The sequence below is a fragment of the Miscanthus floridulus genome, chromosome 14, assembly GCF_019320115.1.
Source record: "Miscanthus floridulus cultivar M001 chromosome 14, ASM1932011v1, whole genome shotgun sequence".
In the NCBI taxonomy this organism is placed as follows: Eukaryota; Viridiplantae; Streptophyta; class Magnoliopsida; order Poales; family Poaceae; genus Miscanthus; species Miscanthus floridulus.
This window is the reverse complement of record NC_089593.1, coordinates 19,199,086-19,213,184: the sequence shown is the minus strand read 5'-3', so window position 1 is coordinate 19,213,184 and position 14,099 is coordinate 19,199,086. Positions and strand designations below refer to the sequence as shown.

The 14,099-nt window shown below is 50.7% G+C and overlaps 1 protein-coding gene across 1 annotated transcript; it reads right to left on the bottom strand.

Annotated features, from left to right (window-relative positions):
- Positions 1-4,727: 4,727 nt before the first annotated feature.
- Positions 4,728-6,140, bottom strand: LOC136502706 (uncharacterized). Its single transcript, XM_066497945.1, has 4 exons — positions 5,915-6,140; positions 5,647-5,845; positions 5,426-5,572; positions 4,728-5,340 (listed from the first exon to the last, which is right to left on the bottom strand). The coding sequence occupies exons 1-4, from the start codon at positions 6,134-6,136 to the stop codon at positions 4,778-4,780; spliced, it is 1,131 nt and encodes a 376-aa protein (XP_066354042.1). The 5' UTR covers positions 6,137-6,140; the 3' UTR covers positions 4,728-4,777.
- Positions 6,141-14,099: the final 7,959 nt, after the last annotated feature.

The following is a 14,099-nucleotide window of genomic DNA, read 5'->3' as shown; positions in this document are numbered from 1 at the left end:
AAGACTATCTACACGCGCCAACAGGCTCCGGATATGTCCGACAAGCCTACTGACGTGAGGGAACAGCGCAACGAGGACAACGACGACGACGATGCAGATCCTCGTCATAAATACGTCAAGCCGACGGATCGCGTGCACACCATCATCGGCGGCAAGGTGTCCATTGAGACCAAACGAGAACGCAAGCTGCTCGCCCGCGCCTGCTTGAACGTGGCAAAGAACGACAACCTTCTTACCGATCCGCGGCTTCCTCCGTGGTCTCACCGTGAAATCTATTTCAGCAGGAAGGACCAATGGGCCGCCATACCCGAACCAGGGCGTTTTCCCCTGGTCCTCGATCCTTGTATCAACAAGGTTCAGTTCGACAGGGTACTGATCGACGGTGGCAGCTCCATTGATATACTGTTCAAGAACAGCCTGCCCGCTCTGAAAATAGCCCAGGCGGACCTGAAGCCATACGAGGCACAGTTCTGGGGCGTTCTCCCCGGACAGAGCTCCACACCTCTCGGGCAGATCACGCTACCTGTGCAGTTTGGGACTCCGGACCACTTCCGCACCGACTACGTTAACTTCGTGGTCGCTGATTTCGACGGCACCTACCATGCCATTCTTGGTCGACCGTCGCTCACCAAGTTCATGGCCATACCTCATTACAGGTATCTGGTGCTCAAGATGCCTACTGAGAAAGGAGTTTTGACCCTCAGGGGCAACGTATACGCAGCTTATACCTGCGAGGACGACAGCTTCAAAATAGCAGAGGCCCACGACCTCTCTATTCGCATGGCCGAGACCATGCTCAACGCTAAGAAGACCACGGCCGACCACTTGGAGATCCCAGAGCTCGAGGCTCCGCGCAAGAACATCAGGTGCAAGGAGCACAAGACGATCCAGCTGGTCGAGGGCGATCCCAGCAAAACGGCCCTCATCGGGGCCGACCTGGATCCCAAATAGGAAGACGCGCTCGTCAGGTTCTTGAGGGGCAACGTGGATGTGTTTGCATGGAAACCTTCCGACATGCCCGGTGTACCTCGGGACTTGATTGAGCACTCCTTGAATGTCAACAGCAAAGCCAAACCAATCAAGCAGAAGCTACGACGGTTCGCTCGCGACAAAAAGGAGGCGATTAGGGTAGAAGTTACACGGCTTTTGGCAGCCGGATTTATCAAAGAAGTGTATCATCCGGAATGGTTAGCCAACCCGGTTCTTGTACGCAAAAAGAATAATGAATGGAGAATGTGCGTTGATTACACTGATCTCAACAAACACTGCCCTAAGGACCCCTTTGGTTTGCCTCGCATAGACGAGGTCGTAGATTCAACCGCCGGTTGCGAGCTGCTTTCCTTTCTTGATTGCTACTCTGGTTATCACCAGATCGCTCTCAAAAAGGACGACCAGATCAAGACATCTTTCATCACGCCTTTCGGCGCCTACTGCTACACGACTATGTCATTCGGGCTCAAAAACGCCGGTGCTACCTACCAACGCGCTATACAGGCCTGCCTCAACGATGAGATAAAAGACGGCCTCGTCGAGGCTTACGTCGACGATGTAGTTGTCAAAACCAAGGAAGCACATACCCTTGTTGACAATCTGGAACGCACCTTCGCAGCCCTTAATACGTTCCAATGGAAATTAAACCCAAAGAAGTGCATCTTTGGTGTCCCGTCTGGCATACTGCTCGGCAACGTCGTCAGTTACGACGGCATACGCCCTAACCCGGAGAAAGTCAAAGCTGTCTTAGACATGAAGCCCCCAAAAAAGGTGAAGGATGTCCAGAAGCTCACCGGCTGCATGGCTGCTCTAAGCCGTTTCATATCAAGATTAGGAGAAAAAGGACTACCGTTCTTCAAACTGCTCAAAGCGTCCGAGAAGTTCGAGTGGTCGGAGGAAGCAGACGCTGCCTTCATGCAGCTGAAGCAATACCTCACGTCACCTCCGGTACTTACTGCTCCCAGAGAAGACGAAACTCTCCTACTTTACATCGCGGCAACCGATCGGGTGGTTTCCACTACATTGGTGGTCGAGCGTGACGAGCCGGGCCACGCCTACAAGGTACAGCGGCCAATCTATTTCATTAGTGAGGTACTCAACGAATCCAAGACCAGGTACCCACAGATTCAGAAACTGCTCTACGCCATACTGATAACATCCCGAAAGTTGAGGCATTACTTCGACGGATATCGTGTGGTGGTCATGACCGAGTATCCTTTGGGGGACATCATTCGCAATAAGGATGCGAACGGGCGCATCGTCAAATGGGCAATGGAGCTATGCCCCTTTTCATTGGAATTTGCAAGCCGTACTACAATCAAGTCTCAGGCACTCGTCGATTTCATCGTCGAGTGGACAGACTTAAGCACGCCTGCTTCTCCGGGATCCGACGAATATTGGACGATGTATTTTGACGGTTCTCTCAACATTGATGGTGCGGGAGCAGGAATTCTTTTCATATCACCATCCAAGGAGCAGCTCCGGTACGTCCTCAGGATTTATTTCCCAGCATCTAATAATGCCGCCGAGTATGAAGCATGCTTGCATGGTCTACGCATTGCGGTTGAGCTTGGAGTTAAACGTCTCTATGTTTACGGAGATTCGGCTTTGGTCATCAACCAACTCAACAAGGACTGGGACACGACCAGTGAAAAGATGGACGCATATTGCAAATCGATAAGAAAGCTGGAAGGCAGGTTCTATGGCATCGAGTACATACACGTGGTCCGGGACAAGAACCAGGCAGCGGATGCGTTGTCAAAGTTAGGATCATCCCGAGCCAAAATCCCACATGGCGTATTCGTCCAAGACCTGCTCACGCCCTCCATTGAAGACGAAGATTCAACGACCGACAAAGTCTCAGACCAGCAATTAGTGGCTACGGTTCCGGCGCCGAGCACAACCGAGCCGCTTCCGACCACTCATGAGCCAGACTGGAGAACACCTTTCATCAAGTACTTAACAGACGGTAGCGGTTATATCGATCGAACAGAAAATGAACGCCTGATGCGTCGTAGTAAGCAGTATCTGCTCGTCGACGGCAAGTTATGGCGCAAAAACGCTAAGGAGGAAATCTTGATGAAGTGCATAACCCAGGAGGAAGGCAAGCATCTCCTAGACCAAATTCACTCTGGCTCCTGCGGCAACCACGCGGCCTCAAGAACACTGGTCGGTAAGGCTTTCCGAGCAGGGTTCTATTGGCCGTCAGCAGTGGCCGACGCAGAGAAGCTAGTCCGCCGCTGTGAAGGCTGTCAGTTCTTCTCCAAGAGAATACATGTACCGGCACATGAGATCCAGACGATTCCAGCCTCTTGGCCCTTCGCATGCTGGGGACTGGACATGATCGGGCCTTTCAAACCAGCTCCTGGGAAATTCACATGCGTCTTCGTGCTAATTGATAAGTTTTCTAAGTGGATAGAATACATGCCTCTGGTACAGGCATCCTCAGAAAAAGCCGTCACATTCCTCGACCAGGTCATCCACCGTTTCGGCATCCCCAACAGCATCATTACTGATCTGGGTACTCAGTTCACCGGGAACGCTTTTTGGGACTTCTGCGATGAAAGGAGCATAGTTGTAAAATACGTCTCGGTGGCGCATCCTAGAGCTAATGGACAAGTCGAGCGGGCGAATGGCATGATCTTGGACGCATTGAAAAAGAGGATGTACAGAGAAAATGATAAAGCTCCTGGAAGATGGCTCAAGGAGTTACCAGCCGTTGTCTGGGGCCTCCGAACTCAGCCCAGTCGTAACACTGGCGTCTCACCGTACTTTATGGTTTACGGCGCCGAAGCGGTCCTCCCACCAGATATAGCTTTCCGATCAGCACGGGTAGAGAACTTCGACGAAGGCAAGGTCGACGAAGTACGGGAGCTAGAAGTCAACAGCGCAGAAGAGAAAAGGCTTGATTCTTGCGTACGCACGGCCAAGTACCTTGCTGTTTTGCGCAGGTACTACAACAAGAACGTTAAAGAACGTTTCTTCGTGGTCGGGGACTTAGTCTTGAAGTGGAAGACGAACCAGGCTGGTGTCCACAAACTCGCATCCCCATGGGAGGGACCCTTCATGATTAAGGAAGTCACACGTCCAACGTCTTACAGGTTAGCTCATCTAGACGGCACGGACGTACCGAACTCATGGCACATCGACAAGCTTAGACGCTTCTATGCTTAACTACTGAGATATGTACTCTACTTGTGTTTTCGATTTACTTTACTAAAGCAACTATGATTTCTCCGACCACTCTAATGTGTCACTCCAAATTTTATGGTTATTGTAACTTAAGCCAGTACAAGCCGACCACCACTCCTTCTACGGTTTTCGGAGCAGGCCCTGTCTCCGGTTTCTCCCAACACGTGCACGGGATCCGCTCTCTACGTTGCGGGTGATCGGCAGGTCCCCCCTGGTTTGGCTTGTCTGCGTTCACGTGTGCACAGGTCATAGTACCTCATACTCCGACCACATGCCAGACTAGGGCCGCACAAACTTTTCAGGATGACGTGTCGAAGCAAAACGGTACAACTAAACAGAACGTTAACACGTTCCCACTTAGTTACACCAACACAAAATTTCAAGCTTAAAGTACGTTTTGTATAAAACAAACAAGCTTATAATGATATACAGTTACGTTATTACAAGCTTGCCTGAAAAGGCCCAAGTTTACAATAACACAACTATGTCCCCCTTCTAAAGCTCTAAGCCTATTACATTGGCTGGTCGGGGCGCATGGCATTTACTGCTCGCCGCCTCTGATACCCTACTCGAGTCTCCGGGACTCTGGAGCTAGTCAAGCTGAAGGGGATGGCCTCACCGGTGCCTGGCTGGTCGAGACCGCAGGCTCTGTTGGTTGGCTTGTAGCTGATGGCATTTCCAGCTGGCTTGTCGATGGCATACCCTGCACAGGTGCTGTCCCACCTCCGCACAGGTTAATATCGCCGATTATCTTTGACGACAAGTCCAGCTGGGTAGTCCGAAGCTCTTCGGCCTGGTCTGGGTCTATCTCCTTCGGGTACCCAGCCTCCAAGCGTTGGAGATCGATCAGGGGGTAGTGAGCACGAACCATGCTTAGCACATGGGCACCCGTGTACTCACCCGCCTCCTTCACGAAGTCTTGGAACCATCCCCATGCTTGCTTGCATCTCTCGACCAGTCCGAGCTGAGGCGTCCTTAGCTCTTCCTCTGTGAGCGCCGGGTCGATAAGGTCGAGGACGGGCACAATGCCAGTCGCCATTTCTTGGCACCGCTTGCTCCACGTGTCCCGCTCCTCGGCGGCCTTAAGGCATTGTGCTTTCCAGTCGTCACGCTCCTTGATCACGGCCTCAAGGTGCCTCTTGGCATTGACTTTTAAAACTGAAAACAGTACAATACATCAAACATGATGACACGACAAGGCAATGTGGGCAATTGAACGAAAAAGGTGGTCTGGAGTGCTTACTTTTCAGGTCGTCCTTCATTTTGTTAGTGTGGTCTTGGAGTTCCGACTGGCGGCGTGCCAGTTTCTCGTTGTCCTCCTTCAGGCGACCACATTCTGCAAGCGCGCGTCTGTTCTCCCCCTGGAGGCGGGTCACTTCAGCTTCTAAACCTGCATTACAGCTATTGCTGTCAAGAACAAAATAACGCAAGTCCTGCACTTGCTATGATACGGTGAATACTTACCTGTTTTCTCCTGCTCTGTGTTTTTGAGCTGCCCGACCAGGTTCTGGTTCTGTGCTTCTTGATTTGTCCTCTCCTGGTCGGTGGCTTCAAGTTGGCGCCGTAGGCGTTCCACTTCAGCCGTCAGCTCCTTATTGGTCTTCATGACTACTTCTATCTGGTCGAAGCACCTTTTTCGGTACCTTGCAGTTTTCATCACGTCCTGCATATAGACAAGCTACGTCAGATAGTTCGACTACACAACAAGTTTAAGGATTAAAGCCAAATATACCTGGACTTCAGTCACCAGGCGTTTGGCCGCTCGTTCAACTCTTAAGGTTTCTTCGGCCTCTGGGATCTCCTCGTGCATGACCCATTCGTCGTTCCGATAGCGCGACACATATACATGTTGTCGTCTATCTTGGGGACGGCCCAGGACTTCTTCCACTTCATCCTCTTCAGCCTCCAGTTCGGGAGGAGGCGGTGGTCCGGAGTTTGCAGACTCCACGACCATCACGGCTTTCCCACGAGCCATCGCGTTGGCACCCTTGTTTCGGGCAACTTCTGGCTGCTGCTCCTCGGCTAGATCCAGCTCCCGTGACGCTGTGGTATCCGCCTCATCAGGGTTTGTGCTCGGAGCACTTGTATTCTGCTCGGGGACTGGCGTCTGGTCGTCCGCCTGCTGAGCCCCAGGCAGAGTCCCTGCCATGGGCTCCTCCGCGGCCGGTTGCTGAGCAGTTTGTCCCGCCGTTTTTGGAGGGGACGTTCTGCACCCAGCTAGCTGGTCGGGGCTTTCGGTGGACGCAGATCTAATACATTCAGAGACAAATTCAGAAGACAATAGCATCCACTGCAAAATGCAAAGCTTACATCAAAAATATATATACTTACAGTTTTGACTTGCGGAAGGATGTGGCGAAGGAACGCCTCCTCGACCGCCCCTGCTCTGCTTGCTCGGCAGTTTCCACCGGGACTTGTCCAACCTCCAGTACGGGCGTCGGAGGATGAAGCGGCATGTTCTCTTCGTCTGTGCTCTGTGTTGCTGTGGTCGGTGCTGTGACCACTGCAGGCACAGAGGAGCCACCCTGCTCCGACGGCCCCACCTGCCTTCTCCTCTTTCGGGGGACGAGCCGGAAGATGTTCGCATCCTCTGCTTCATCGTCCGACTGGGAGATGATGGCTTGGCGACGTTTGCTGGCAGCCGGACGCTTGCCGGCGGCTCTGGTCGAGGCGTCCTCTACGGTCTCGAGTACAGCCCAGTGAACTCCGTCGGTCCTGGCGCTGGTCTGGGCGGTTGGCCCAGTAGCTTGCGGCCACTCTACACCGGGGGGAGGCGACACAAACACTCCTGCCCGGTCACGGCCATCGTACTGAGACACAAAATGAAGGAAAAGACAGTTATTTCCTTGATACAACATGACTTTACAGTTAAAAGGAGGCGTCATTTACCTTTGGGGGAGGGCGAGCCAGCTTGAAGGCGTGTTCAATGGCGTTCAGTGCAACATAATTGGGATCGGCCAGGTTGAATAGCTCTCCAATCCTGGCCTTGATCTCCATCTTGTCGAGCGGCTCCTTTCTGGTCCTCGTCGGATCAGCGCCTCCTTGGTACTCGAAGCCAGGGTGAATCCTTTTCTGGCAAGGCTGAATTCTTCGACTGATGAAGTTGCCGACAACACTCGGGCCATCAAGCCTTCCCCAGGGGATCATCCCGAGCAGTTCGGCGATCTGCTCCAAGTTCTCGGGCCTCTCCGACCAGCTGCCTTTCTTCTCTGGAATCAAGCCCACATCGCACAAAGTGATGGTGTTCGGCTCTTCACGGATGTAGAACCACTTCTTGTACCACTCGTCCAACGAGGTGTTCCAGGGGCAGTGTAGGTATTGAGCCTTCATGCCGTCGCGCAGGTTCAGGTAAACGCCTCCGGCGATCTTCGAGCCACCGCTCCCTTTCTTCCGAAGACAGAATAGGTGGCGAAAGAGGTCGAAATGGGGCTGGAAGCCGCCATAAGCCTCGCAGAGATGGATGAAGGTGGAGACAAGAAGAATCGAGTTGGGATGCAGATTGCAAATCCCAATCTCGTAGTACAAACAGAGACCCTGAAGGAAAGGGTGCACTGGAATCCCAAAACCCCTTTTGAAGAAATCTTCAAAGACCACAATCTCACCTGGTTGTGGATCGGGGAAGCTTTCTCCTTCCGGTGCACGCCATCCCGCAAGTGCCTTGTTGTGGAGCACTCCCATGGCGACGAGGTCCTCGATGGTCTGCTCGTTGCTCCGCGACTTCCACCATTCCTTCGCCATGACCCCGCCTTTCTTCTGGGCGTCTCTCTTCGCCATTAGTTCGTGCTTACGAAGTGGGTGGGAGCGGGAGACCGAGGGGATTGGTGATGATTTTTGGGGAATAGGGTTCGGCAGGAGGAGGAAGAAGGTTGCGGCGGCGGATGACAATGGGGAATGGTATGAGTAACTTACCAGATCTGCATTATATAAAACAAAGATCACCGTCGTTTCGTCCGCCCGAGAATATTGGGAGTCGTGCGCACGCGCCGCAGACGGTTGTTCACACAACCTCGAAATCTGCGCCAATAAACGCACTCCTTCGTTAACAGTGTACGCGCCTCTTCGTTGATGGTGTAAGGGGGCCCACACTGACACACCTCAATACAGGTGTCAAACGACTGTTTGCAAAAAAAAAAAAAAAAAAACACACAGAAAGAGAAGACAGAATGACGTACTATACCTATTTACTTTTTTGACCAGATGTGTCAGACTGGACTTGGCAGAGAATAGAAAGAAGTACACAAAATAATGGTACAAGCAGCGCAAGTGATCGTGGATTTGCCTTGACCACTAAAGTGCTCGGGGACTGCCCAGACCACTCAAGTGCTCGGGGACTGCCCAGACCACTAATGTGCTCGGGGACTGCCCAGACCACTAAAGTGCTCGGGGACTGCCTAGACCACTAATGTGCTCGGGGACTGCCCAGGCCACTTTTGTGCTCGGGGATCGCTACGACCACGGCCGCGTTCGGGGTCTGCCCCGACCACTGCTCGCATAATGGTTCTCCTTGGCTACATGTGATCTGTACTCACATACAGTTAAGAGATTTTTCTTTAGACCTTGCTACAAGGCTCATACTTTGCCTTCCAGCAAGCTCGGGGACTAAGTGGGCACACTTCACCTTGCGGTGAATGTGTTTGTTTAAATTGACCCCTGTGTTTGAATGATTATGAGGATTATTGGTATGCTCGGGGACTGCCCCGACCACTGCTAGAATAGTGGTTCTCGTTGGCTACATGTGAGTTGTACTCACATACAGTTAAGAGACTTTTCTTTTAGACCTTGCTACAAGGCTCATCCCTCGCCTTCCAGCAAGCTCGGGGACTACATCGGTACGATGCACCTGCCGGTGCATCTCGTATCGCCTGTACGACGATTGGGTACTCAACATAACTGGGAATTCTTTTAGACCCTGGCACCACGTGCCTATGTCACCTACTACCAGGCTCGGGGACTAAGTGGGCACACTTCACCTTGCGGTGAATGTGTTTGTTTTTCGACCCCTACGCTTCTGATGATCAAAGATGCTACGCTTCAAGGTGCACTTACATTTCTTATCAGAAATACAAGTGGGCACACTTCCTGGGACAGATATCTTTTTCTTTTTTCTTAAGAGCACCATACATTCTTCGGACAACCTACTTCTCCGGTGATGATGGTGGTCGGAGGCGTCAAGAATTCAAGCCTCGTTTGTCGGAGAAGGTTCAAAAGGCGTGTCGCAGCATAATACATGATGCTCGGGGACTAGCTGTGGGGGTATTAACCCCTATACCCTTACGGCTAAGCTTGGGCTGGCCCGGATCGGTGGGTTCAGTCCACCCGAAAGATGACGTGCGGCCCAGTTAACCTGATCGGAGTCCCGCACAAGGAATCAAGACGGATTTGGCAACCAAGCAGGATCCTGGTCGGTTAGAATAGGAATCCTTATCCGGCCAGATATGGCAGTTGTAACTGACTAGGATTAGTTTCCAGATCTGTAACCCTGCCCCCCGGACTATATAAGGCGGGCAGGGGACCCCTCTAAAAAATATCTCTCATTGACATACAGCAATACAAATCAGACGCAGGACGTAGGTATTACGCCTTCTTGGCGGCCGAACCTGGATAAAACCTCGTGTCTGTCTTGCGTCACCGTCTTGTTTGGGGCTTGCGCATCTGTCTGCCGATAATCTACTACCTTGGGCATACCCCTAGGTAGACTGCCGACCATATTTCGTCGACATGCGGGGGGGGGACCCCGCCACCAACCCCGCCCTTATATAGGCCACGGGCGGGCGGTTCGGCTCCCGCCGAACAACGGTCATCTCCGGATAAGTCGCAAGATGCACAACGGCTAGATTTGCAGCCAAACGGCTACTTTGACAAGACCAACGACCGCGCCAGAGCGGGCCAGGGGGGAACCGGCGGGGATCGGTCAGAGACGTGACTATGCGCAGTCTCTGCCCCTACGGACGTCCTTGCTTAGGGCGTTTTGAGCTCACGACACGCTCGGGCGGACCGCGGTCTCAAAAGGGGGTAACTATTGTAACATGGCCACCGCGAGTGGCGGAGACCTACGCAGTCAGCAGGTTACGAGGGCATCTCCGACCTGTTACCAAAACGGAGGTTGTGCTCCCACGCCTCCAAATCCTGGAAAGAGAACGATTTGTTAGATTGAGCTTGCAGGTTGCGGACGGTGGCCCTGGCGCGGTCTCCGCCCGGCCGGCTCGCAGGCATCTCTGGCCGAGGGGGCGGAGGCCGCTCCGCCAGGAGACTAATTAAATGCCAACATTGTTTGGGTATGTGCAGGGAACCAGATGAGGACGCTCGTGGACTGCGCGGGTGCTCCAGCATGGTCTCCGCCCGTCGGGGCGAAGACCCAAGCAGGAGATCGGCGATCCTGGGATGCCGGAGGCCTACGGCTTCGGTACTCCCAGAGGCGGAGGCCCGAAGGCTCGTCGTCGGATCCTGAGGCCGGACAGAGCGGAGCCCATCGCCGAGTCCTGAGGCCCGATGGGCCGGTTGATCATGCAGGCCCAGTACCAGATGGCGGCATGGCAAGATTACCCCCGAGACGGAAGACGAGTAGAGGAATATCCCAGGAATGTACTGTAGCAGTTGAGGGATACTACTATAAACTCTGTGAAAGTGGTAGTTGAGCCCTATAAATAGGGAACACTTGTAACAGTAAAGGGTTGGTTGGTGCAAGAATTAATGAAACCCTAGTTTTGCGTGCCTTTTCCTTACTCGCCCATCTATCGCACCTGTTTCCCGTGCCTCCGCTGGGAGGTGCGGCGTGAGAGGCGGAGGCCTCTACCTCATCCACACTGTCTGAGACCGCCAGTTTCAACATACATGTCTCTTTATCTTTCTTGTTATCAACGGGCAGCCATGCCTTCCCATCTTGTCATAATGACCTTGACAAACTTCTCTTAGTAGATCTAAGGCCTTGTTTAGTTGCCAAACTTTAGATGTGCAAAGCTGGCAAAAATGTACTGTAGCAACACTGTAGCACTTCATTTGTATTTGGTAATAATTGTTCAACCGTTGACTAATTAGGCTCAAAATGTTGGTCTCGCAAAATACAACCAAACTGTGCAATTAGTTTTTAATTTCGTCTACTTTTAGTATTCCATGCATGTACCGCAAATTTGATGTGATGGGGAATCTTCTTTTTGCATAGTGCCAAAGTTGGGAGTTTGAGAGGAACTAAACGAGGCCTAAGCCGAATCGATAGCATGTGCAGCGCGCGCGCGACCACCACGGACACAATCTGTCTTGCTACCATCGGCTGTCTTGCACACGGAGGCGTTTGACAAGCATGCCGTGCAGCGCAGACGCCGACCACCTCATCCTCATCGTGGTGCCCATGCGTTACAATAGGGCAATGATTATGAATGTAGGGGCAATTTTTCTAGACAATGGAATCAAAGGATCAGTTGAACCATGTATCGTGCAACCTACTTATTGTGTGTATATGCATTTAAATAAAATCAAAGGAAGCAAGTTCAAATCTTGGTATAAAATTACATGTTTTATTTTTTGTTTCCTACAACATCCTCTTCATTCTGGCCTTCTCTTCTAAAGCTCAAATACCTTTAGTCCCCAATGACTTGGTGCAAGCAACTATCACCATTCAACACACTTTGGTACATATGGAAAACAATGATAGATTGGCACTTCTCTCGACAATAAAAGTAAACAGTAAGACATGTACAATGGCTGACATATATGCATCAAATAGTCGCAAAAGAAAACATATATGCATAAAATATTTTTGCTACTATGAAGGAAAAATACAATCTGTTCCAAAAGTGCCATGAGAGCTAAACCAATCCACTCATACTTCTTCGGCTCTTCGTCCTCCTTGTAATTAATAGACCACCTGCAACACTCAATAGTAGTGCCATTCTAAGCACCAGCATGACACCAACTTTCTGCTATACTATTCGATCCTCGCTGATGCTCAAAATGCACAACCACGCCTGGCTTGCCTAGGCATTCACATTACCTCAACACATGGCCACACTGCAAAACAGAGATCAACATAAAGGCAAGAACCAAGGACATTCCAAGTGTTCTGTTGACTAACGGTATGGCACTCCCACCTGGCGGCCAAAGCCACTGTCTCAGGGTCCTGCATGTTTGTTGAAAGCAGTTAACATCAGAAGAGAAAAAAGGGAAAGAAATCAACAAGCTAAAATAGTCCAGAAGAAATAGCAGAGATCATTTGAACACGTGATCTTGAATATTCAAAGCACGTTGACATTGCATTGTCATTTAAAATTTTCAGTTTATCACTATAAACAGGGATGGTGTAGTTGGATAAATTAGGAACTATAATCACCAAACAAAATAAAAAAGGTAAAAAACAGAACATGCTTGATCGAAAGGGAAATAACCATGAAACAAACTGACAATTTGTTTATCTGCTTAATATCAGTCATATCTGCAATGTATTGTCGTAGTCATTCAGGAGGGACTGAATTTCCCTTGCCATATTATGTGAACTGCATTGATTCAGCCTAGACACTGAAAATGCTGGCGCTAGCGCCTAGCGCGCATGTCGTCCTCGAACTCGACAGGGATGATGAAGCTATAAGCTCACATTAATTTGGGCAACGAATTCTGCAGTTAAATAACCACTTTACTTCTGCTGTCCTGCTCTTGTTTATTCCCTCAAGAGATATATGGTGATTGATTAAAGAGCATTTTGGTTGGTAAATCACCCAGCTAATTAAGAATTTAAGATTCAAAAATCAAAAGGCATATTGAAGAAGGTAAAATGTAGATGTAGTAGAATCATGCTGTGACCAAAACACATGTGCATCAACAGCTGAACGATAAAATATGAGAGCATTACCTTTTTTGTAACACAGTTATGTTTGTGCATGTGTTGCAATCCATCGTGCGACCTCGAATTGACTGTTTTTTTCTGATATTTTTCTACAACATAATCATGGAGAGAAAATTGTGGATAACATAGATTTTCATTTACTTTAAGACAAATATGTTTGTTTTCTCACCGGCCTTCTTGTCGACCACAGACACCCTTTGTTAGCCTCTGTTGCAACTATACCAGATCAGAATTGCACTCAGAGGCACAGTTTTAATCAAATAAACAATTCAAAATGCAAGCTTGTCTCCCACTGAGCGGTCAATGTACTATGTACATCAAAACGCACAACGCTGCAGAAGGCGAAGCAGATTAAGGCGATAGTAAATTCGAAGAAGCAACTCACATGCTCCAGGCCAGGAGAGCAACGCGGCGGCACCGGCCACAAGCACTCGCTGCAGTCCGAAGAAGGCCACCGCCTCTGCGTCAGGCAGGTCACACAACAACAGTCATTAAAGCGAGATGCCATAGAGCGGCACGGGTACCAACCGTTGTATAGCTGCCGCGGCGGCGGCGACGGGCGCGACGTCGCAATGCTAATTGTGCAGCAACGGACTCGGCCCCCAGACGACGTGCAGCACCGGCCGCTGGAGACGGCATGTGTGACTGGTGCTCGCCGGCCTCCCAGCGAGAACACGTTATAGCATATATGAACAAAAGCATAAACATATATTATGAGACTGAGCCGTGTCATTTGCATACAGGCTGAGCTGTTTTGATCTGAGTATCTAACATTTCACTACCAAGACCTGTTATCTGTTTCACTTGATAGAAACAACAGCAATCAGCCAATCACCATGCTCTCCTGATGAAACCATGCTCTTATTTTTGCATTCCAAAAATGCAGGCAGCAGCAAAGAACAGTCAGTGCCTTGTTGTTCGTTCATGTTTCATTTGGGCAGTTTGATTTTGGTTGACGATCCATGTTCAGACATACACTCTACCTAACCGAAACATTGAGCTGCTTGGCTTCAATTCAACAACCCAAGCACGTCCAGGTCAGCACCCTGCCCACCTGTGAGGATCCTCTCGACCTGTGAGGCAA

Coding starts and splice junctions, on each gene's coding strand:
- LOC136502706 (XM_066497945.1), bottom strand. CDS start 6,136: ATGGTCGTGGAGTCTGCAAACTCCGGACCACCGCCTCCTCCCGAACTG. Junction 5,573..5,646: donor CACAGAGCAGGAGAAAACAG/GTAAGTATTCAC, acceptor GCTGTAATGCAG/GTTTAGAAGCTGAAGTGACC. Junction 5,341..5,425: donor AATGAAGGACGACCTGAAAA/GTAAGCACTCCA, acceptor TACTGTTTTCAG/TTTTAAAAGTCAATGCCAAG.